The following is a 27,043-nucleotide window of genomic DNA, read 5'->3' as shown; positions in this document are numbered from 1 at the left end:
GGGGGAAAAAATGTGCCACAGTTTTAACATACATATTAAGCACAACTGTTTTCAACATTTATATTTATTAATAATGTTTTTTGTTGAGAAGATAATCATATTATTATGATGTTTTATGGATGATGTTGTGATGATGAATGGTGAAAAAAAAAGAACATTTGACCGATTCTCAATTTTTTACGATTTTTAACTAGCCATCTTGAAAAAATAACTACAACATGATTTCTTTAACCCTATAGTGCACCACACATGAAATTATCAACATGATATAAATGTTAAACAAATCACGTGTTAAACATATTTGCAGAAAAGATGCATGAACTACAACTGCATCTTTTACAAAATTGTGTTATACATATTATGTTCAAGGTATAACACCAGTAGACTATTATTAACTATAAATATTTTGTAAAAACAACAGCAGCTTCCAGCCTGTCACCATGATGCAAACATGAAATATCAGACATACAGCAGTAGTTTTTTTTATCCGCTTGCACTGCTTTCCCATTGATTTTTTTCTGTTGTTGCACTCACATCTCTTGCAGCGTCTCGTGCATGAAACGACATTCTAAATATGCGGCGCTCAAGTTAAAAGAATGAATGAATGAATGAATGAAATTAAGTCAAGTTTTTCCTATTCCACTGCCCGTGTTGCATCTTTGTTAACACAAAAGCGCATTCTGTTTGAATGGCGGCTAGCGATACGAGTGTGTCACACATGAGTGGGTTAATCACGTACGCCGACATGCGGTTGGATTGTTCTTTTCTCTTTACCGTTATCATTGGCATATTGTCAAAGTGTCTAATTCTAACAATTGGTAATATTTCTATTTAAAAATCGCAATTCCTCCATTTCTAAAAAAAAACTAAATCGTGACAAAACATGCAATTTTAATTAATCGATAAAATCAGAAAAATCACCCGGCCCTATTTCAAACATTTAAAAGAAATCTCACCAACTCCAAACTTATGAACAGTAGTATATTATTCTTGAATCGCAATCAGTACATAAACTTGTTGGCCTCCAACACTGCAATGTCTGTCAGTGTGAACACATTAACTGAGCAACTGCTGAAATATTCTCACAAAATGCAGGTTTTGCCTGCCTGCTGAAGTAACAAATCCTTAAGATCAAACCAGTCACTGTCTGCTGATGATGCCAAAACATCAGTAGAAACATCTGGAATAAAAGGCTTTCACTGTAACAGGGAGGCAGAGCTTCAGTAAATAAATCTTCATTTAAATTAATCTGACATCATATGAATTACGACCTCATTACACAATGCATAAACAACAAACTTCACATTTATCAGGACCAAATGTAATTCAAGATCTGAAATACTGCGGTAGGGCATCCTATGAATGGCAGGGAAATGCAAAACTAGGGATGCACCGAAATGAAAAATCTTGGCCAAAGCTGAAACTGAACAAAATGAAACACTGGGCCGAAGGCCCATTTACATTTTCCACATGTATTATGCCAATTTTTTCACCATTGCATAAATTAAATAGCCAAAATGTGCTTTTTTTGTTTTGTTTTGTCTTGCTTTTCAAAGAATAAATCAATTACAAAGCAATTTATTTAACACTGGGCATTTTTTAAATTTTTTTAGCAAAGATTATACCAACAAAGCACAATTAAACTTACAATTGGCCATTTTTGAGACCCCCCTCTTGAATCAGGCATGTGATTGGCTAAAGACAAAAAAGAAGGAAAACTGAACACTTTGAGCAGCAAATCAGCACTATTAGAATGATTTCTGAAAGGTCCTGTGACACTGAAGACTGGAGTAATGATGCTGAAAATTCAGCTTTAATCACAGCAATCGATTACATTTTACTACATAATCACATACAAAACAGTTATTTAAAATTTTAATAATATTTCACAATATTAGTTTTTACTGTACAAATAAATGCAGCCTAGCTGAGCAGAAAAGACTTTTAAAACATTAGAAAATATTACAGATCCCAATTTGAACACTGTGTGAATGCTATAATAAATGTATTAATAGAGCTGTTGCAATTATTATTACCATTATTCTTACTTTAAGCTATTTTACAGAACAACAGTAAAATTACAATTCTAACATTTATGACTGTGGATGGAAGACCTCAGTGCTTTTTGTTGACAGCAGATTTATAAATGATTCTTATTACAAATATATTTTCATCGCATGTATCACATTGTCACATGCCTCTTACAATTTAATAAAAATGTGACTAAGCAACTGATGAGTAACACCGTTTCAGTGCAGATTTTCCTTGTGCTTTGGATTTGGAATCCTGGCTAACGAGCTTGGGCAGCGCTATCAGAATACTTGTGTGTATTAGAAATGTAACATTCTGCAGTTTATTTACTAATTTACTAATTGTTTAAGGCCATTTCACGATTTCAATCATCATACAGTAACCACCAACAACCACCGCTTCCTCTTCTCATCGAATACATGTGATGCAGTACTAAACAGTCTCTCGCTGTCGGTGCTTGTAACGATTTTGTGTCTTTCTCGAACAGTTTTGAATGCTTCCACACTGCCGACATGTTTGCTGCATTATAAAGAGTGCACACCTCTCACTCTACACTGGTTGCAATTTGATCATGTCACCAAAAATGTCATTGTTCGGTCGAATAATTTCAGTTGCCGAACATTCGGTGCATCCCTAAGCAAAACTACATATTTTCATAATCAACTGGTCAGTGGGTTGACTGAACAAGTAGTTCACTATAGTCAAGCTTAAAAGTGAAAATGTTAAACAGCAAAACCCTTTCTAAGATTTGCATGTGAAAATTAATCCCTTTTAAATCCCCAGCACTAAAGAAATACTGAAGCTAAATGCACATTCTCGCTTTCAGGCTGAGATTTGCTCTTTTAACTTTTACAGTTTAACAAGCTAAAGCATAGCATATTAAAACTTACTCATAGAGGCTGCATATCTCTAAACCCTCAACATCAAATTTAAAATTAAAATTAAAAATAAAAATTATACAAAAAAGACGTAACCAACTATTCCAACCCATTTTCAATTAACAGTCAAAACTTTTAACTTGGTCTCACCAGGACATGTACTGAAATGCAGCATTCATTCATTCTATGGCAAGAACCCTTGAACGGCAATAAGCGTGACATACTCCAAAATGAATGCTGTCCTTTACAGAGCAATAAGCTGAGAAAACCACAAAGAATTCTGGATATGTTTGAAGTTTAACACTCTCTCATTGGAAATGCTGCATAACACTGCACAGCCCTTCTCAAAAGGAGGTGATGACAACCTTGTCTGTGGTAAAAAGGCTTTCTATTCCTGTATTCTTGTCGCACAATCTGCAATTTACGGCCTGAATGGAGTTTCAAAGTAGGCTTGATGAATGAAAGATTAAAAGAATATCCAAGACATAAAGGCAAAACAAAGTGAGCAAATAAAAGAAAGTTGAAGCCATCTTTGAAAACTTCAAGGTTTGCAGCTTCAGTCACTTCCACAATAACTGAAAGACCAAAAGAAGAATAAATACAAACCGTGATTATAAAATGCCAAAGGGCTGCACAGCAGATTTTAAGTTAGCTGGAGAACTAACAGAGGCTCCTAAGTTGGGGCCCACTGACATCTTACAGTTTACTGAGACTGTGTGATGTCTAGGATAGGAAAGAATGGAAAAAAAAAGGCGAAAGACCAATATGGAGATATCTGAGAGAGGAAGAGACAGCTCTGGATGCTATAAAGATCTGTACAGCTTTTTTCTGGATTTAAGGCTTTTAACAAAGTTGATTACCGTAAATGAGAATCCAGTATGTGCTACTTCATAGCTCCAATTAATCTGTTTTACCATTAGGACCTATTGTACTTTCCACCTAAAATAAATAATAAGTGTGATAGAACAGGGATTTTCTCATTTTATTTTAGCCAAGAAAATTATGATTTCCTGTGACTGCAATACTGTGAAGTGATTGCATTACTAAACTATAAAAGTTACAAATATTATATACACCGCTATATATTTCTCATTTATACAGTGTGAGAAAAAAGTAAGCTTTATATTATAAATGCAACACATTTTTATATTGGTGGTCACGCTTTATTTTAAGGTCCAATGCTTGCTATTAACAAACCTTTAACTCCGACTTATGCCTCAATATACTTAAAAATTGCCGATTTTAGTTAGTAAGGTAGTTGTTAATTTTAGGTATTGGGTAAGATTAAAAATTTAGAATATGGTTGTGCAGAATATGTGCTTTATAAGTACTAATAAACAGCCAATATGTTAATAATAGGCATGACAGTAAGCAACTAGTTAATAGTGGGAATTGGTCCCTATACTAAAGTGTTACCATTGTTGTTGTACTATTCAAAACAAGTTACAAATATAATCTGGGAAATATTTACTATATAAATAAAACTCACTATTAAGTTAAATAGTTCCTCACAACCTCAAAGCTAAAAGTGACAGAAAAGAAAGTGTTACATTATCTTAAGTTTATCTCAAGTATGCTACCCATAAAAACTGTTTGTTTTCTCTCAAACTTTCCAGTTTGGAAACCCCTCATTTAACACTTCATTGAACTTCATATGCTGAATCTGAACTGCCGTCACTAGACACGAAGTCGCTCGCACTATTAGAAAGACTGAAAAAAAGACAGAAAGGGAGACTGCTGAGAACTTCACGACATCTTCAGAATCCAAATAAATCATGGACAATGAAAACATGGTGTGCAACTGTGTGTGTTCCAGTGTGTGTGTGTGTGCACTTGTGTGGTGGGTACATGGCAATTCTGAGTGGCTTGCCAATACTTCAGCGTTCCCATCCAATCAAATGACTAGAGGACCGCTCCTTTTCATGGCATCCAAAGCTGCTCTCTAAGGGTCTGGAAGGAAATGCATAGAGCACCAACAAACAAAAAGCATTCAAAAATGACAATCAAGCTCAAACAGTCTCCAACAATCAAAACAGCTTGTGGTAAATAACAGTCTCAAAAGCCAATCTGATGAATGACTGGGAATGACACAATGAAGCATCTTCCCAATAAACATACATTAATTCGTTATAACTCATGACATTTTATTTTTTTGGAACATAGTAATGGGGCACATATGACAAAAAGACTTTAAACTGTTTAAGATGTGAAAAAATATGGAAAAGTTTATCTTGTTTAACAAAACAGCTTGTTATGTGCACAAAAAGCCTTAAACGATCCTTAGAGGAGTCAAGTTTTATGGCAAAACAATGACATAATTTTTTTTTTTTTCCCTTTTTTTTTTTTTTTTTTTTTTTTTTAAGCACAACAACGCTTTCAGAAAATGCTTCTGTGCTCATTACTGAATGTCTATTGATCTGTAATGATTCAACATTCATCATGTCCTGACCTGCTTTTGAGAAAAACAAAAAAGAGCTACCATACTTTTCATTCTATTTAAACATTTCACTCATATCAGTGCTTGGACTTTCAGAAGAAAACACCATTCTAATTTTGTCAAATCACTACAACTTCATTATTATGATATGCAGTGAAGCTTAACCTGATTATATCCCAGTACAAGTAGTTCTTGAGAAAGCATTTTTCACAGTGTGTTAAAAGAGAGCTGTAGAGGTTGATAAGGGTAATTGGTCAGATCCAGTCACATGGTTCACTGACATCTAAGCTTGTCGCTTCTAGAAAATCAACCAACAATTACTCGGTATGCTCTGAACTGCAGGACCAGCTGTTATTTATTTTAGAGCTGTTATGTGACACTACAGCCAGTCTGATACCAGTGGGGTCAGATTAGAAATAATGACCATATACAAAAAGTCAGTCAAGTCTGATTGCGGCATTAAGATGCCTTTCAAGATGAAAAAGCCTCTGATCCGGGCAGTTAGCTATTTAGAATAAATAGTCTACAAATCATTAATCTCCTAATACTGTAATGGCAAGGTATCTAGTTCCATATGTACCACAAAATCGGCATCTTATAATTTAAAAGCATTACAAAGTTTAAGGTCACTTAATTCAGAAAATCTTGGAATAGTATGGGACGCAAGTCTTCAAAGACCATCAAGGAACTGCAGGTGGAAGTCTATCCCACAACAGATGTCCCATTTGAAGAAGTATCTACTGAAACGAAGTCTGGGATTTCGCCACCATTTAAGTGAATCCCTCCAAAATCCACAAGCTGACACGGAGCTCTGACATTCTTCTTGTGAGAAAACGTGTGTATGCGTGTGTGTCCAAAGTGGATCTGAAAGTCTCAAGATGTGTAGCGGCTTGAATCACATTAGAAGTTTCCATTTTAGGTTACAAGATATGACAGGTTTTCCTAAATTAGCAATGCACAAATCTTTCCTCTTACTGTAGAACAATTTTTCTCTCAGAGGCTGCAACCAAACGTATTACTTATTGCCTCAAATTAATTACACATTTGAAACCAATGCAGACTTCCCTAAGATTACTTTCCTAATGACTCTGGGAACTCCTCCAGAAAACCCCCTATAGTCAGTCAGTGTAATTTTGTGCTGAGCGACAGCCAGGTAAGATAACAGTAAATCTCTCTCCCAACTCACCCATGACAGCATAAAACTCCCTATAATTGTTTTAAAACTCCTTGTCTGAGAAAAACACTAAACTGGGGAACAAAGATTTTGGACACTGGAAAATATGATTGGACTAAACAGAGGTGCCAGTCAAAACAAATCAATAAGAAAATCTAAAACCCCACAAAAGTGTCCGTGTACAGCTGTAAGTTATCAACCTCGTCCCTCGGCCCGATTTGCATGTGGATATTGCATACCATGACTCCCTCACTGACCTGCATGAATTAGCACTCCATGCTAGGCATGTGTTACTGGAAATGCAGGAGAGTAATGAAAGACAAGAAAACACAGGGTCCAGTTATTCAGCATCAACCATAAAGCCAAAGCTTACGACTTTATCTCTGAACAATGCAGATGATTGTGCGACCTTTACTTCATAGTTTTTACCTTCCTGCCCCCAACTAACACTCCTCCACGAGAATGCAAGCCAGAAGTCAGGCGGTTTGTACAATCCGCAAACTCACTCGACCGGCATCACACCGCCACCACACTAAATATATCGCATAAGCCATGTGAGGAATTCAGAGTCATTTGATTTTCTGTGGGTTTTAACCAATATTGCGGAGAAAATACTTAAAACATTTGTTTGAAAAAGTACAATAGGATTTCAGTAGTTTATGGTCATTTCTTTCCTGCATGAATAAAGAAATAAAATACAGTCCAGAACTGTAAGTTTAAAAGTACATTTGTTTCATACTAAGTACAATAACATATTTACTGATATATCGCTCTAGACTTACTGATATAAAAATTATAATTCAACTTCATTTGGAGTACTACTTGTGCACAACGCATATTTCTTGTTATTAAACCTAAAATGTGTTTTAATGCCTCATTATTAATGAGGATTGTATGACCTTTGGATAATATCAGTCTTTAAATGCAAGAAAGTACACTTGCAATAGTTGCACTTTAGCACAATCAAATATACTTCAGTATAACTTTAGTTGGACTTCAGCACTACTTCCACACGATTAATGTGCATTAAGTACAAAATTAATTCTTCCAATTTTGCAGACTTCAAATATACCAGTTTAGTATACCAAAAGTATAATTGCAGGGTATTTCTATAAAACACATAAATACGTAAATGTATTTGTAGCATACTAAGCGTGAAATAAAAGTATTTAAAATACATTTCAGTATATTTATTTTTTACTAGGGACCTTAAGTCAGAAATACGAACAAGATTTGACAGATTTTCTTCAAGATTATCAAAGCAAATTATTTTTTCTGTTAACATTAGTTTATGCATTAGATATTATGAACTAACAATGGCCAACTTGAACATTTCCCCAACTTGAAATGCAAAACTATATGTAGTTTTATTCAAAATTAATACAGTTAAAGTATTGTTCATCGTCATCTCCTGATAGCTAACTGCACTGACTAATGTACATCATCTGATCTGTATTGTAGTGTTACTTTTAAAATTGTCATTTTACCAATGATCAAATACAGACAATGAACGTAGTTATGATTTAAATGCAACCCTTGCATTTGAATCTGGAGTAGCTATAATATGATTTGCCTTTAATCTAAGATTGAAAGGAACAGCTGTTTCTATGATTCCTTCTGATTGCAGGAATCATTAACAACAAAAAACTGCCTCTTCAACAAACCAACAGCAGACTTTACATCCAAAACCAAACACCAGTGCTTTGATATCAGCCACGAGAACTCTGTAAATAATGACTAATTTACGTCCCTTCAATGGAGATGCACTGTTTTAAGGAACTGTACATTACAAATTAAGTTGAGTTTCACAAGGCCTATACATCAAGAGAGAGCCGTCCAATCATTTTAACCAACTTTAAAACAGAACCTCCCACTTTCACAGCCCCACACACATTGAATCGCATGCTAGTGCTTTGTGCCCCAAATGACACCCAAACTCCACAATGACCAATTATTTAACCTTTGACACCCAATGTTGCTAGGAAACATGAAGGATCCTCAAACCAATGCAGTTTAATCCATTACCATTCAGCTTCACCTCAAGACTCTCTCACTTCAAATGAAGCAAAATGGAACGTAGCCATTTTACACAGGTCAGCGTAAATTTGAGCTGTGCACCTTCATGAACGTGCGTCAACAAGTGAACCATAATTCGCGTACCACGCACACCAAATATGGAAGGCAAAAACATTTTAGAGGACCATCAAGTGGTGCATTTCACGTCAGGCTCAAGTTCCCTCCAATTGTCGGCTTACACTACGTCTATTCTTGGACTTTGTTGGTGAGACTGCTGGACGTACACCAATCAAATTGGGATGGGGTAATCCTTGGTCATCGCCTCTTAATTCTCTCGTTAGCACAGAGGAGAGTGGCTGTAACGAGGGGGTTCTGGCACAGCGGCAATAAGAGTATTTATTTTTATGGGAGCACTCTGTTGTTTCAGGCCTTGAGCTCGGGTCTGGGATCTCTCTGCAGTGATTTGGTATAATGACATCCAAAAGGAAACTTTAATTAGCCAATCAAAATATGAGATGCAGTTTATCCCGTTATATTTTGCCCTCTGGGTCTGAACAAGTTGGGTAAAGTATCACAAAACGAGCACATGTGTAATCAACTTAGCTTAAATATCATATCGTGACAACAGGTCTCAGCACATCCAGCATATCTGATTCTAGTACATCATTTAATAAACGTAAATCTAGACTGGGAATACAGATGAGCAAATTTTTATAATCGACTGGTAGGTGAGTTGTCTGTATGACTATTTACTCTTAAGGACAGGGCTTCCTTTAGACTGACTAAAAGGCTTACCACATCTTTTTGACATTAAGATTGAGTTTTGGTTTTCATTTTTCCAGTTATTTGTGACTACTGGATGAGGAATTTAAAAATGATTTGGTTTTACTTCATTTACATCAATGACAAAATATTTTAAAGCTGTGTTACTACAGCTAGAACAATTTATATTCAACTCCTAAATTCCATTTCATTATTTTCCTGACTTCTCTAGGACTGGAAATCAAAATACCGAAATTCCCTGTGGAAATACTGATTGTATAATTAGGTTGATTTAGGGTCACATCCACCAGACCTCGATCAGATGCATTTCTTAAGGGACACATTCTTGTTCAGAAGCAGTTGGAAAGAGTGCAAAAGAAAGTCACAGAATGCAACAGTCTTAAGATGTTTAACTGTTTTAGCTTATGTATGAGACAGTACTGTGCACATGGACCAACATTAAAATAATAGCAATATATTAATAGCATCCAAGATATCTGACAGATATTCAACATATATGTAGGCTATACACTTATTGCACGAAACTACTTGAAGTCTGACAATATCTTGAAATTGCTTTGACAGCTACAGTTGTTCTGCTTTAAGAGAATGAATTTATGGATAGAACATCTAAGATAGCTTCCCATGCTGAGATTCTAACAGCACAATAAAACCAGCATGCTAAAACATTGCATCTCTAAATTCGTCCCCTGTAAATCTTTGCTGCTAAAAATAATAAAGCTAAAACAAAAACATGAATAAAACACAATCCAGATTAACTTGTCAACCTCATTGAACCACCTCTAGAAACTTGTAAAATATAACAAACTACATTAAATACCAAAAGCAAACAGATTCCAAATCAAATCTAGTGTTTTTCTTAAAATGTGGAGTAGCCGCTCGACACAAGCTCCAGATGCAACAAAGCTCGGCTAACACTCACACATACAACTGCATGTTCAGACAGTGTGGAGCAAATGCTAAAAATAGCTGACCTGCATCTGTAATGCAACAGACATAATCATCTCATAGCCCTAAATCTGGTGAAAGTCATCCATTCAAAGCAAACACAAAATGTAGGATGGCTGTAAAATCGGATGCACAAATTCAAAAAGTGTCGCTTCTGCCATTGGAGTGTAAAGGACAACTGACCTGTTATCATGAATCCTTGAGGGCAGTGAGAGATGAAGTGTTTAGGGTAATGTTTGTGGAGCCGGTAGTCTTTCTCGCTCCGTGACCGCGTGCGATCGGAGGCTCGGTCCGAGAATTCGGAACTGGGCCAGGCCCTGCGCAAAGTGGTGCTGCGTGTTTTTTTCATAATGAGCCCGGATAAACGCAGCGTGCCGGCACCAGCTCTGATATCACACTACCGCGATCACACTCCAGACATGGCGGGATACCGTCACTATCCACCTCTTCTGTCAGTCCAATGTAAGTGCATCCAGTGAAACGCTCGCACACACACTCAATCACAGATGCTCGGGTTGTGGAATCCCTTAGGAATGCTTTGGGGTCCTCCCGGTCCTGAATCGGTCAACTGCAGATGCATCAAGCAACACATCACCCTCCACACATCTAATCCTGGCTTATGCTTTCTGCAAACAGAAGCACACATGCACAGTACTCTCACATGCTCACCGATCGCAGGGGCATGTGGATGGAAGACGAGGAGGTGTGTGGGAGTGGAGGGAGGAAGAGCACGGGGGGACTCATGTAGGAGAGATGGAAGGAGGGGATTTTAGAGGGGTCGGAGTGGGGGGCTGCGGGGTTTTTGCACCGTGAGAAGAACCCTAGATTCAGACAAAAGATCAATTCAGTCGCGCTTCACTCCACTAGTGCAGAGCCGTCGAGACAAAAGAGACCCCCAAAAACAAATTAGACTTTTAAGACCAGGAACCACAGTGGAGACAAAGTCTTCGTGTGCAGGGCAAGGGTCCTTCAACCATGCAGAAATGACAAGCGGGGGGAAAATAAAAAGCATATATGTGGGAGACACAAGATCCAAGTCCTCCCCCTTCTCTGATTCAAATCCAATTCTGGAAAGAGCTCAATCTGTTTAAGAAAAATAACATGTCACACAGAGACCCGCTTGGGCGCATTGGAAGACTTGGAGATTTCTGACGCGTTCAGAAGATAAACACTGATGCACTGAGTGAAGATCCGTCTTTCTCCAGGCTGTGTTGTCTGACTTGCCTCTCTTGCACCAAGCACTCGTAAAAGCAAGGCTGGCGCATACAGCTCCTACTTTAGCCTGATGATTTGAGGAGCTGTCCGTCTTCAGACTTGTTGATCCAGTCAGGGTGTGCTTCTCGCCACAAAGAGACAGCGAGAGAAAGCCCTGAAGGTTCTCACTTTCTGGCAGTCCGCCCAGCCTATAGAAACCCTGAGCTTTATTTACATACGCTGCCTCGCGAGCTCCCCAGACAGTCGAACAGTCACAGTAAAGACCGTGTGAGAAATGAGGACTAGGAGTCCCTTATCTGCAAGGGACGGATGACAAAAGAGTTGAGTCTTGCAGTGCCTTTTCCAAAAGAACCTATTTTCTCTCTCTTCTCTGCTTTTTTCACTGAAAATCCCTTCTTCCTCCAGGCAAAGTCATTCACAATTCCCACTCGGTCCCGTCAGTTGAAGCACCAGCTGCAAGAGAAATTCCTCTGGAATGCAATTAAAGAGATCCCTCCACGGCAGCGTGAGCGGGAAAAAGGGGGTTCAGGGAGCAGCGTGGAATGGTGAATGGAGATCTCTCCTGCCCTCCCTTTCTCTCTCTCTCGCTCTGTCACGCTGTCATCCCTCCCTACCTCTCCTGACAGAAGCGCAATCGCGCATCTGTTTGAGAACACAGCCAGTCACTCCATGTCAGCAGACTGTGACAGGATCTCTCGCTTTCATGCATGGGGAACACACATTGCATTATTTAATCAGAGTTGGAAATACGACAGTCACAAAGACACACAAGAAGCAAAATGCTGGACATTTCGGTGTATTTATCATTTTAAATTTCACATGCTAAAAACTTTATTGAAAAAAAGAATATTATTATTACTATTGATGATGAAAATGTTTTTTTCACCACAACAGCAAGCTAGAGATGAAAATGTGGCATTTAATACAAAACAACAACAAAAAAATTATAGTGCAGTGTAGAGAGGGACACTGACCCCTCCTCCTCCTGTTGGTGCGAGCGAGTGGTCAGTCACGTGTGTAGGATGGCCCGGGTACACTTCACATTCAGCATTCCTTTCAGTCTCGCGCACAGCTTTTAAAAGTATACTCAACCGTACATGAGCGCGGACGGATGAGCTCGACACATGCGCAGTACCAGGGGGCGTGCGGCTGTCTGCGAGTCCTCTTGATGACGGAAATAATGTAATGCCGACAGTGTGCGAACGGCCGAAATATACTTTGGCCTTTACGCGCTCGGCAACTGGCTGTTTTGTGCCTTATTGCAATGCTCTGTTGTGGACTTGCAGAAACTGTGTTGCAATGCAATCATTTTTCACAATGTAATTTATGTGAAAATATGAAGTCTGTTAATGCCTGTTAACACAGGTCAGAGAAGCTGAAGACGGACACACAGAGAAAGATACTGTACCAGGCAGATCACTCACTGTTCATGATGCACAAACTATTGAAAATCCTCAATATTGATTTGGGGGTTTATAAGAATGTGTTTCTGAGGGGAGCTGACTGTCTTCTGAAACATTTACGTGGTATAATTTCACAAAGCTTGTCAGAACATTATGTTTTTGCTTCAAATTGGGTTATTATTAAATCAAATTACGTGTATGATTATCATATAACTAAATTATATGAAATTATATAAATGATATGTATATGAATTAAACAAAAATTGAACTAAAATTAAACAACTGTGTTAAACAATTACAGATTTAGGTTAAATAAAGATGTCTGTCTTTATTTTTTTCTTTTTAGGAAGGAAATCAAAGAAAAAACTAAACTAATTCTACTGTTTCTAATATTTTGTATGTTGCTCAAAAACAAAATATATTGTGTCCAGCAGGAAAAAATATATTTTTTTTACCCAGTCAGTTAGAAATAACATTTCAGAGCTGTAACAAAAATTAGGGTTGGGTATCGATTGGGTTTTTTACGATACCGGGGCCATATCGATACTTTTAAAAGGTACCGGTGCCTAATCGGTGCCTGAACCGATACTTCAAAAAACAAAAAAACTAAATAAACAAATAAGGTTAAGGCTAAAAAATGTATTTCACGATCTGGGTCATTATTTAATACAAAACCCACACATAATGTTTCTACTGTCTCTCTGTCAATCACTCTGATATTTAGTTAAAATGAGTGCTGTCTGTCACTGTCTTTAATCCGTTCTGTGAATGACTGTATGGTCATTCTTTATAAAGTAGCAACAATATTGTTTGTAAAGTACAGTACTGTGCAAAAGTCTTAGCACATTAGTATTTTTCACCCCAAAAAAGGGGTTTTTTATATGAGGCGCCGCGTAGGATTTAAATCAAACTTCGCTTATGAATATATGTATAAAACACGTGCATATACACCTATACATTACTCACATATACATGCATACTACTGGATGTTCACAAATACATATATTAAATACACATGCACACTAATATGAAATCGATACCAATACATATAATGTTAACAATGAATGCATACACACTTGTGAATAACTTGCGTATACATATAAACTTGACGCGTGCATACACCAAAAAGACACTCGCATATATGTATAAGCTCGATCCATGCATATACACCTACACACACTCGCGCATACATATAAACTCGCTGCTTACAAACACAACTGCACATACTCGCATATACATATAAACTTGATCCATGCATATACACCTACACACACTCGCGCATACATATAAACTCGCTGCATACAAACACAACTGCACATACTCGCATATACATATAAACTTGATCCGTGCATATACACCTATTAAACACTCGCATATAAATGTAAACTCGATGCGCGCATATACATCCATAAAACACTCGCGCATACATAAAAAATAACATTTACTAACGTATACAGTTCAGATAAGAAAGACACATGCTTTATTTGTGTAAATAATATATATGCAAGTGATTTCATATGTAGATGTGCAGAAACACAATCTGAATCGCGCACTTTGTTTCGGCCTTCTACCCCTGGTATACAAAAGCATCAATAACACGCAAACGATGTCAACATTATCCGCCGGCAAAGTTCACGGACCATATCACACTTGCCAGCATACCTGTCAACACTCCCGTTTTTCCCGGGAGTCTCCCGTATTTCACACCCATCTCCCGCCCACCTCCCGTTTTGTTATTTCTCCCGGGAAACTCCCGTAATTTGAAAGGCCCTACCTCGTTATATGAATAATCCACACATCAATACATTATTTCAAGGTTGTCCAGTTGCCAGACCTTGTATGAAACGCATCCTTCTCACACAATAGATATAGCCTATCATACAATTTTTAAACCCATTTGTGACCTCAACCTGGCAACCTACAGCTCTGTTGCGCAGGTAGACGGGGGAATTTGAATCAAGCGTCACTAAAAATGGCATTAGAAAGCTCAGGTGGTGCTACGGCGAACAATAAAAAACGGCGACTTAATATAGCTGCAAATATAACAACAGCTGGTCGGAGGAATTTAATTTCTTATCACGAAGCAGCATCGACAATTCCCACGCTTTTTGCAAAGTATGTCGCACTCATTTCGGTATCGGACACGGTGGGAAAAACGACGTAATGCAGCACAATAAATCCCAAAGGCACAATTGCCTCAAGTATTTAACATGAAGGTGTTTCCATGTACTTCAAGTACATGACATTTCTTGTTACATGTTCTACATGCACCACATTGTTTCCTTATATGTAATATAAAATTTGTTATAATAAAGATAAAAGAAAAAAAAGAACATGAATAAGTCTCATTATTATCACAATAATTCTTAGAAATAATTATGTATTATGTATTTACTTATGTGTATTTAACTTGCCTCTGACCCCCAACCTGACCCCCCCCCCCCAACAACCGCCACCGCCCCCGCCCCCCGGAGTCTCCCGGATTTCGGTATCCAAATGTTGACAGGTATGCTTGCCAGCAGTAAGTTAATTGGCAGTCTCGATCTAGAAAAAGGTGAGAATTTAACTTCTATGCAATCTTCGTGTAATAGCTGCAAACGCTATGCAAATTACACACACACAGAAAGAGAGAATAAAATGTCCTGTCTCTATAGTTAAAAAATATAAAATGTGTTCCCAACTAAGTCCCAGTTTTAATAGTGAGTTTTGCCATTTTCAGAATTAAGGATGTCAAGCAATTTAAATGTGGTTAAAGTTTGCTTTTTGTTAAACTGTGTTTGTTTTTACAGGCCAAGGACACAATACCATCGGACTTTTAATAAGGATGTTATACTGTTGACCTCTCCTGACGATAATGTAGTAGTAAAGCAAAAGAAAAAACAGCACTTGCATGAGATTGGACACATATTAAATGCGTTTGAATTTGACAAAGCATGGGATAGAACGGTTTTTAAGAAAAAATCAAAGAAAAAGAGCCACATGATTTAAGGTAAATGTTTTTTTTTTTTTTTTTTTTTAAGATGTTAGTTATTGTAAATGTTTTACTGCGTGATGTATTATTTAAGGGTTTATTAGTACCACTGGTTTTAATTGTGTGCAGTTTGGAAATACTTATGGGATGTATCCCATACAAGCTCATTACACCTTAAGTGAAGGTCAGGAACTGGACAGCAGCTTGATTTTAAAAGGTGTTCAAGCTGAAGGCCTTGTACGTAAATCCCTTAAGACCACTACTCTTGGTAAGACTGGAGTGTGTGTTTTTTTTTTTTTTTTTTTTTTTTTGTTATGAAGTTTAATTGATTTACTTTTTTTCTTTCCCATATGGGCTTCCTTATAGGGTTTAGGGTTATTTTAGGCCATATACAGTTGTACTCATAAGTGACGTGACATACAGCCAAGTATGGTGACCCATACTTGGAATTCGTGCTCTGCATTTAACCCAACCAAAGTGCACACACACAGCAGTGAACATACACACACAACATGAAAACACACCCGGAGCAGTGGGCGGCCATTTATGCTGCGCCGCCCGGGGAGCAGTTGGGGGTTCGGTGCCTTGCTCAAGGGTACCTCAGTCGTGGTATTGAAGGTGGAGAGAGCGCTGTACATTCACTCCTCCTACCTACAATCCCTGCTGGCCAGAGACTCGAACTCACAACCTTTTGGATTCTCTAACCATTAGGCCACAACCTCCCTCATAAGTTTACATACCCTTTGCAGAATGTGCAAAATATTAATAGTTGAAACAAAATTTGAGGGATCATGAAAATTGCATGTTTATTTTTTTTATTTAGTTCTGTCCAGAATAAGCTATTTCACATGAGATGTTTTACATATACTCTACAAGACAAAATATATAACTGAATTTATAAAAACGACCCCATTCAAAAGTTTACTGTAATACCCTTCATAAATAAACCTCTAATAAACCCTTAAATAATACATCACACAGTAAAAACATTTACAATAACTATAACATCTTAAAAATATATATTGTTTACGTTAAATCATGTGGCACTTTTTCTATGATTTCTATCCCATGCTTTGTCAAATTCAAACGCATTTAATATGTGTCCAATCTCATGCAAGTGCTGTTTTTTTTTTTGCTTTACTACTACATTATCGTCAGGGAGAGGTCAACAGTATAACATCCTTATTAAAAGTCAGATGGTATTGTGTCCTTGGCCTGTAAAAACAAATACAGCTTAACAAAAAGCAAACTTTAATTAATCACATTTAAAATTTCTTGACATCCTTAATTCTGAAAATGGCTAAGCTCACTATTGAAACTGGGACTTAGTTGGGAACACATTTTATATTTTTTAACTATAGAGGCAGGACATTTTACTCTCTGTGTGTGTGTGTAATTTGCATAGCGTTTGGATGCGTTTCATGAAGATTGCATAAAAGTTAAATTCTCACCTTTTTCTAGATCGAGACTGCCAATTAACTTACTGCTGGCAAGTGTGATATCATGGTCCGTGAACTCAACCGGCGGATGATGTTGGCATGGTTTGCGTGTTATTATAATAGTGGGCGAAGAAAGAACATTTCGCAAAATGCTAATTGCTTCAGTTGTAGAACGATCCCTATCCATGATTGCAAATGCGGTATATAGACAGGTTACTTCCGTTCACGCTTAAACGACTTCCTTTTACACTGAAATGCCTTCCGTTTACACTGAAATGCCTTCCTTTTACACTGAAATGCCTTCCGTTTAAACTGAAAACTTCACGCACATCTACATATGAAATCACTTGCACGGATATATATGTACACAAATAAAGCACGTGTCTTTCTTATCTGAACTGTATACGTTAGTAAATGTTTATTTTTTATGTATGCGAGAGTGTTTTATGGATGTGTATGCGCACATCGCAGTTTACATTTATGTGGGAGTGTTTAATAGGTGTATATGCACGGATCAAGTTTATATGTATATGCGAGTATGTGCAGTTGTGTTTGTATGCAGCGAGTTTATATGTATGCGCGAGTGTGTGTAGGTGTATATGCATGGATCAAGTTTATATGTATATGCGAGTATGTGCAGTTGTGTTTGTATGCAGCGAGTTTTATATTTGCGGTGTGTAGGTGTATATGCACGGATCAAGTTTATATGTATATGCGAGTATGTGCAGTTGTGTTTGTATGCAGCGAGTTTATATGTATGCGCGAGTGTGTGTAGGTGTATATGCATGGATCGAGCTTATACATATATGCGAGTGTCTTTTGGTGTATGCACGCGTCAAGTTTATATGTATACGCAAGTTATTCACAAGTGTGTATGCATTCATTGTTAACATTATATGTATTGGTATCGATTTCATATTAGTGTGCATGTGTATTTTAATATATGTATTTGTGAACATCCAGTAGTATGCATGTATATGTGAGTAATGTATAGGTGTATATGCACGTGTTTTATACATGTATTCATAAGCGAAGTTTGATTTAAATCCTACGCGGCGCCTCATAGTTTTAAGCTAGTTCTTTATATCTTTTGCTGTAGTGTGTCAGTAGGAAATATCAGTTTACATTTCCAAACATTCATTTTGGCATTAATTTTAATAATAATCTAGTGAGATTCTTGAATGCACAAGCAGTCTGACAACAGCCGGTGCTCCACATGGGGATCTGATCTCACAATCATCGAATCTGTCTGTGATTACATGAAGAAACAGATGAAACTGAGACAAACTAAATGTCTCTACAGCAAACAGACACACTACAGCAAAAGATATAATTAACTGGCCGAACACCACTCATTAGGGTGAAAATACTAACGTGCCTAAGACTTTTGCACAGTAGTGTATGTATAAAGTAAGTATAGTTAAATTAAGTATATTTAAATAAGTATAATTAAAGTATGCATTCATATGTGTTAAGGGCTAGATTTTCACTGGAGGAAACAGCTGTGGTGTGATGAGCAGTGAACGAAGCGAAAACTTTACAGTAGATGGGAAACCGATTGCTGCACAGATACAGATATTCTAACAATCTATCGATAAACACACCTTGTGTCCTCTGTTTCTGTTTGAGTCCCCTCGCGCTGCTCCAAAGATATTAAACTTATACATAATTTGAGTTGTAGTGGAAATGTATTCAGAAAAAAATAATAATACTAAATTATAATTTATTATTAGTACAACAGGCTGTACTCTTTAAGGTAATTTTTTTTTAATAGTGTCCACTACTGCACATTGTTAGTGCACAAATTAAACTAGTAAAAGTGTATAATTATTGTTTTCTGAAAGTCCACAGGGCCAATGGCACCCACAGTTAGGAACCACCTCAAACACCATTTAAGATACTCTGTGCGGGAGATGTTTTCCATTTTGTCCAGTATTATTTGGCTCTACTTTTCAACAAACTGTATTTAACAAGGCTGCTCTGTCTTTGACTCGTTCACCTCCGCAGGGCAGATCATTAATCAGAGGGAGGACTCCCTCTCTGTCTGGTCAAATGAGCAGCGAGAAACTAATGTTTTTCCAATAAGCCACAGATCAAAGGTCACCCATCCATAATAAAGCAGACCATCACCATCTTTCTCATTAATATCAACAATCTGTGCCCACGGCTTGCAGCGGACAAATTGGCAGCAGTGTTTCCAGAATGGAAACAAAAGAATGAAGGCAACTTATTCAAAGAATGGAACAAATAATGTCTAAGTATTTATGATGAACTTAATGGTGTCTTTTGAGCTTCAGAAATGGTTTGGTTGAGCACTGATGCTTTGCAGGCAGAGGGTGTTGGGTTACACAGCTCTTAATGGAACACTACAGAGTCATGGAGAGCAGAAACCTGCTGTAGGTCAAATGCAACCTTGGCTCATTAGTACAGACTTTGCAGGAGTCTTGGCAAATGCAGTTTACAACTTTCCATGAGGTCTGGACAGTTTTGAGGAAGACAACGCATCCACTGTGGCTAGTTTTATCTAGTTGGATATAGAGCATGGCGTTAGCAACACTAAGGTCATGGGTTTGATTCCTAGAGAATGAATAGGTTGAATGCAATACAAATCTGCCTGTTTCTTTGAGACTGTCAGAATTGCATTTAATATTCTCAGACCAATTGCAACACCAAATGTTTACCACTCAGCCAATAAAAACGTTCCACTGTCTGGACATCTTGGCATGACAGTTTCACTGAGAAACCCTCTGCAGGCGTTTCATGCCTTGTAAACACTTAAAGCTTCATTCCTCCATGGCTCTCTGAGTCTGGTAATCTCCGGGCCGGGCCACGGTACCAGTTCACATTTTCCTGGGTCTGTTGGTTCATATTTCTGGTTGTGTTATGTCAGGGCCGCCAATGATGACAGGAATGCAGACAAGGGCTCATGAAGCACATGTCTTCCCTTCCAGAGAAAGATGACTGTGACCCAGTTAAACAGTTAAAAGTTTGGGGTCAGTAAAATTATTTAAATATTTTACTTTTAATTTTAAAGGTTAAAACCTATTCAGTAAGGATGCATTCAGTTCACAAGTGACTAATAAAAGACATTTAAACTTAAAAAAAAAAAGAATCCTGAAATCCAAAATAGATTATGGTTTCCCCCAAAATATTAAGCAGCACAATAGTTTACAAAATTAATGATAATCAGAAATGTTTTGAGCAGCAAATCAGCATTTTAGAATGATTTCTGAAGAATCATGTGAGACTAAAGACTGGAGTAATGATATTTGCCATCGTGTTTGACAAAATAGTGCATTTAAACAGCAAACAAGTGATAAGTATCAAAGTATATTCATAATGTATTTGTTAAGCATCAAATTCAGGGTTTAAATTAAACAACTGAAACTTTTTCTTTCCCCCAAATCACTTTATTTTATGCACATCATAAACCTATGCAAATGTAAATGGACCACAATCCAATCCAACAATCAAAGCAATAATCACCAGATTAATTGATTATCAAAATAGATGGTTCAATAGTGATACCAGTTTTTTTTAAACACATGTATAATGCAAATACTGTTTTTCGTTTGCTTGTTTTGTTTTATTTTTGTTACTAGACTCTGTTAATACTGTGATATTCTTAGCTATAGCACATAAATAATATAATTTCATCTCATCTGATTAATTAGTCCCATTAGCATCTAATACCATCACTTAACCATGTTTCTGCCACAATACTAAATGTCCTTGAACACTGAGTGTGAAATTTTTGTATGTGTTTTTTTTCATATTTGTCATCCTTTGATATCAAAATACTTGCTACAGATGTGAAAATGCAGAAAATCGAAACTGATCGGAATTTTATTATGACGGATGAGTGACCTAAAGTGTCTCTCTTCATTTTCAGAGAATGTTATTGGTTTCTTTCAAGCCACTGTCCTCTCTGTGTGACTGATCCCACACTTACGCTAGGCTGCAGGTTTTTTTAATCCACTCAGAACCCCCCCATGCATGAGAAAAACGTGTTCTGAATTATCAACCCTGCCCCCTGCTTTCAAACCATACTGTTTTCCTTCTCTCTCACCCTCTTTTCTTCCAGGATCATCACAATCTCCTTCTCCCTCCTCGCAGCACCCCATACTGTAAGAAACACAGCGCTGATACTCCCACGCCAAACAATCCCAAACACGCCTCCATTAGTGAGTGTCAGAAAGTGCTCCAAGCTACAAAGACAGCTCTGTTTGCCCATATTTAGGCCATTCCACCTCCACAAATACCACAAATCACTCTTACATTTGCCACAGTAATGAAACAATTAAACAAACTCTTCTCTGACTATAGGAATCAGCGTGTTGAAACGAAGAAGTTGCCTCTTATTTTACACCAGTCTGAACATGCAGTCACACGTACATCATGTCTTTGGACTAAGGATTTCAAAAGCAAAAATGCTCCGAAATTAAAGTCAATACAACAGAATTAAAGCTATTCAATTATTTGCTATTAAATTAATTTTTGCATACCTGAATAACTTCCACTGCTGAATAAAATGGCTATCAATGACTGAAATTGCGAACATGCAACTCTACTGTGTTTGACTCTGCTCCCATGAGCAATGCATAGGCCTATTTCCTTATCTAACTTGTATTCATGCGGCACCTGATTCAGTAGCTCATCAGCTCATTAGTAAAGTGCACATGAGCTGAAATGGGTACATGTCCACTGGTGTGGAAGAAACCCGCTCAATATTACCAAAAACGCCAGCGGTCTGCTGCTTTAAAGAGCATCTGTAAAATGTAGCTACAGCAAGTACACACTCTCTCTACACACACTCTCCCATAAAGAATAAACTGCAAAACCCTGCTTACCTTCACACCAGTTGACACGTGTAGTATAATGTGCTTGGGAATCTAGAGCTTGATTGAGAAACACTGATCTAGAACCATCTCCATTAGTGGCCCTACACAATCTGACCAGAAACAATCAGCAGTAATGTCTGTTTACAAGAGTCCATGTAAGATGTGGTGTGTATTATGAAGACAAGATGGGAAAAGCATGCTGCTCTTGATTCTTCTGACACAGAGTGAATGTTTTGGATTATAAAGTTGGTCTGAGGACATATTTCTGAAAAATGCAGTGTTATTTAAACGGAATGTGTTCTTTACCTCATATATCAAAGTATAAGCCCTTAAAGGGGCCATATCATGGAAAACAAAAATGTTTATACTCTTTTGAAATAAATTATTTTTATGTACTATGCAATATTTACAACTCAAAGTTGCCTCCCTAGTTCATCCAGAACATTTAAGCTACAGGTCACCGAGAAGTCATGACTACTGTGAAGCCACAATGAGTACATTATTATTTACTGTACACGTTCCTAATCAGGACCTAAAACTAACAATCTGCCACACCTACAAATGGCCAGTGACTTGAGAAATTTAACTGCCATAAATATTTTGTAGCAGCCATGAAACTGTAAATGCATTATTTCATTTTAAAAAAGCTGAAAATGTAACAGCAATTTTTATGATTTTTTTATTTACTCAAATTATAAAAATTAAATTACTAAGGAAATATGACTATAGAATTATATACTACAGTACATCATAATAACAACTTTAAGTTATATAATTATTCATTTTCCTTTAATTATTACTTTATATAACAACAGTGCAATTACAATACTAATTTATGGCTGTCTTTTAATTTTCTTTCAAATGTTAGATCATAGTGCTTTTATTTTAGTGAAAAACATGAAGAAAAAAAAATTACCTTTTGAAATGCTTGAAAAATGCCTGTTTCAAATTATAAGCAGTTTCCAAATCATAACCGTTTATAATGAGAGTAACCTTGACCAACATTAATCACCAGACAATAAAAAAAAAAAAAAAAAAAAAAAAAAAAAAAAAAAAAAAAAAAAAAGTGGCTCCTTAAACTGAAAGCATTAATAATTTTACAATATGCAATACATGTGGATGCTGTATGCAAACTGAATGAGGAGAGCTCTCCATGTGCATGTCCTGAGAGGAAAGAGCCAATGCCAAGCTGCTGCCAATGAGGCCAGGCCTCTGGACTCCTCCTTTTGCAGCCTAATTTCAGTAAAAATGAGCAATTATAGCCCTCCATGAAATAAATAGCCAGCGCAGAATGACCTCTGCCAAACCACAACTGCATGGCCTCAGTCCAACCTTAAACCTGCAGGAGGAACTTCAACATTCATTAGGTACATAAGCTCAACGTTCTAGACAGTTCTGTGCTTCTCAAGGGATGGCAGACTGATGTGTTTAGAAGTTCTGGATGTGAAATAATGTGATCATATTGTACAGATTAAAGAGCAGAGAACTAAAGGTGGTTTCAAATGACATGGTGCTCAAAGTACATTAGAGGTCTGTGACTGTGTTGGTAGGTTTAAAATGGCTTGTCCAATTTAAAGCCATTTTTATTTCCCTGAAGTTACTAATAAAATATCAGTCTTTCTTTAAAAAATATTTTTGCTACTACGCCTTTAAGACTTACGTATTCGGTTTCTACACGGGCCTTACATTGACCCTTGATGTTTTTCCTTTCTCTCATATACACACACAATCTACAAACACCCCAAACTCTTTAATCAAATTTTCTTATTATACATGCCCTATATTAAGTCAAGCTGCACACATTAGGACAAGACTGTTTTCATTTTCCATGCACAAAAAGCTTCGGAGGACCTTGACACGTCACATACATCTTGGCTTTCTGAAATTTGTTTGGCCATCCCTGAGGAAAACTTTTATCACCCATCACTCCCTAAAACCACACACAAATGCGATCTTTAATCCTGGTCTACATCTTTCAACAGGCTGGTCTATTACAAAAACATGACTCTAATGAAGAGAAACGAAGCCGCCTGGCAGATCTGTTAAGCCCAAAATCAAAATATAACAATGAGAAGTGACATTTTGCATAAAGAAATTGCTTACTTGTTACTGTTAGTTAAAAATATTCCTGTTGTGCTCTATCATTGTTGTCATTACAGTTAACATATGCAATAAAATAAGAATTTTACAGTTAAAATAAAGGGTTTTCATTACACTCAAAATGTGTTTATATATATAAAAGTACTATAATACAAAGCAATCAATTCACATGCACATAAATAAAGTAATTCTATTTCTGACAGATGAATTAAAGTAGCTACTACATCAAAAATAGAAAGAAAAAAAAAAAAGAAAAAAAAAAAAAGGCGACCGCCAGCTGAACAGCCGCTTCCAGTTTGGACAGCTCTGTTGATTGTAATGGGAGTGATCTAGTTTCACTCGTGTCTGGTGTAGACGCACATATCCAAACTTTTTTTGACAGATGTAAGCACTCAGGTTTGTTTGTTGTCATCTCCTAGGCTACAGATGCATTTTTGCATTTTAGGCCTATAATAAGCCTGTATATTAGGCCACGGGATTTAAAGGGATACTCACCCAAAAAAAGAACACACTTCTGTCATCTTCTCATCCTCATGTGGTTACAAACCTGAATGACTGACTTTCTTTTGTGAAAAACAAAATTAGATATTTTTAAGAACGATGGGAACCAAACAACTTTGGAGCCTATTAATGAAAAAAAAAAAAAAAAAAAAAAAAAAAAAAAAAAAGGGCAAACCTTTCTCAAAATATTTTTTTTTATGTTCCACAGAAGAAAGAAAGAAATGGGGACCGGTAAAGGCAGAATATCCCTTAAGCCCAAAACAAAATTCAAAAAGCAAAAACTGATTTGAGTGTCAGAATTAAGGATTTAACTGCTAACACATGAAGGCTTGCAAAAAAAAAGTAAATAATAGGCTTTTTTTTTTTAGAAAAAAATATCTAATTATTTCTATGATTTTAGGTGCTTAAATGGATGGTTCACTCAAAAATAAAAATTCTGTCATCATTTACTCTCTCTCATGTTGTTCCAAACCTGTATGAAGGTCTTTATTCTGCTGAACACAAAAGATGATATTTTGAAGAATGTTGCTGGTAACAAAACAATTGATGTTAGACATTGACTTCCATGGTATTTCTTAAGTAACTTGCACAGGTCTGGAACAACTTGAGAGTGATTTAATGACAGAATTTTCAATTTTGGGTGAACTATCATTTTAATTGTCTTGAAAATAATATCATAATGCAAAAAAAAGTCATAACAATACTATAATAATAGGACCAGAAATAGACATATGACTCCCTGATTTTTTTTTCAGAGAATACTAGATGCCTCATTAAAAAAAAAATATATATATTTATTGGTTTTTATGAAGTGATTAGTTTATTTTGATATTGTTCATTATTTTCCATAATGTAATGATAAAAATTAAACTTTCATATATTTTAGATTCATTGCACACCAACTGAAATATTTCAGGTCCTTATTGTTTTAATACTGATGATTTTGGCATACAGCTCATGAAAACCCAAAATTCCTATCTCAAAAAATTAGCATATTTCATCCGACCAATAAAAGAAAAGTGTTTTTAATACAAAAAAAGTCAACCTTCAAATAATTATGATCAGTTATGCACTAAAATCTTGGTCTGGAATCCTTTTTGCAGAAATGACTGCTTCAATGCGGCGTGGCATGGAGGCAATCAGCCTGTGGCACTGCTGAGGTGTTATGGAGGCCCAGGATGCTTCGATAGCGGCCTTAAGCTCATCCAGAGTGTTGGGTCTTGCGTCTCTCAACTTTCTCTTCACAATATCCCACAGATTCTCTATGGGGTTCAGGTCAGGAGAGTTGGCAGGCCAATTGAGCACAGTAATACCATGGTCAGTTAAACCATTTACCAGTGTGGTTTTGGCACACTGTGAGCAGGTGCCCAGGTCGTGCTGAAAAACGAAATCTTCATCTCCATAAAGCTTTTCAGCAGATGGAAGCATGAAGTGCTCCAAAATCTCCTGATAGCTAGCTGCATTGACCCTGCCCTTGATAAAACACAGTGGACCAACACCAGCAGCTGACATGGCACCCCAGACCATCACTGACTGTGGGTACTTGACACTGGACTTCAGGCATTTTTGGCATTTCCTTCTCCCCAGTCTTCCTCCAGACTCTGGCACCTTGATTTCCGAATGACATGCAAAATTTGCTTTCATCCGAAAAAAGTACTTTGGACCACTGAGCAACAGTCCAGTGCTGCTTCTCTGTAGCCCAGGTCAGGCGCTTCTGCCGCTGTTTCTGGTTCAAAAGCACACGCCTGTGCACGGTGGCTCTGGATGTTTCTACTCCAGACTCAGTCCACTGCTTCCGCAGGTCCCCCAAGGTCTGGAATCGGTCCTTCTCCACAATCTTCCTCAGGTTCCGGTCACCTCTTCTATTTGTGCAGCGTTTTTTGCCACACTTTTTCCTTCCCACAGACTTCCCACTGAGGTGCCTTGATACAGCACTCTGGGAACAGCCTATTCGTTCAGAAATTTCTTTCTGTGTCTTACCCTCTCGCTTGAGGGTGTCAATGATGGCCTTCTGGACAGCAGTCAGGTCGGCAGTCTTACCCATGATTGCGGTTTTGAGTAATGAACCAGGCTGGGAGTTTTTAAAAGCCTCAGGAATCTTTTGCAGGTGTTTAGAGTTAATTAGTTGATTCAGATGATTAGGTTAATAGCTCGTTTAGAGAACCTTTTCATGATATGCTAATTTTTTGAGATAGGGAATTTTGGGTTTTCATGGGCTGTATGCCAAAATCATCAGTATTAAAAACAATAAAAGACCTGAAATATTTCAGTTGGTGTGCAAATGAATCTAAAATATATGAAAGTTT

General features: G+C 37.1%; 1 protein-coding gene across 3 annotated transcripts in view; it reads right to left on the bottom strand.

Annotated features, from left to right (window-relative positions):
- Positions 1-27,043, bottom strand: part of stox2b (storkhead box 2b) — a 72,577-nt gene that overhangs the window by 31,260 nt on the left and 14,274 nt on the right. Inside the window, exon 1 of one of the 3 annotated variants that reach the window (XM_042738047.1) lies at positions 10,451-11,993. The exons of the other annotated variants lie outside the window; for them this stretch is intronic. Within the exon in view, the coding sequence (XP_042593981.1) occupies positions 10,451-10,616 (166 nt within the window). The 5' untranslated portion in view covers positions 10,617-11,993. Of the gene's footprint in view, positions 1-10,450; positions 11,994-27,043 lie in introns of those variants that run through there. 3 annotated transcript variants of the gene reach the window in all.

Source organism: Cyprinus carpio, chromosome B14 (assembly GCF_018340385.1).
Source record: "Cyprinus carpio isolate SPL01 chromosome B14, ASM1834038v1, whole genome shotgun sequence".
NCBI classification, from domain to species: Eukaryota; Metazoa; Chordata; class Actinopteri; order Cypriniformes; family Cyprinidae; genus Cyprinus; species Cyprinus carpio.
The sequence above is the reverse complement of the archived record's forward strand: the minus strand, read 5'-3'. Positions and strand labels throughout refer to the sequence as shown.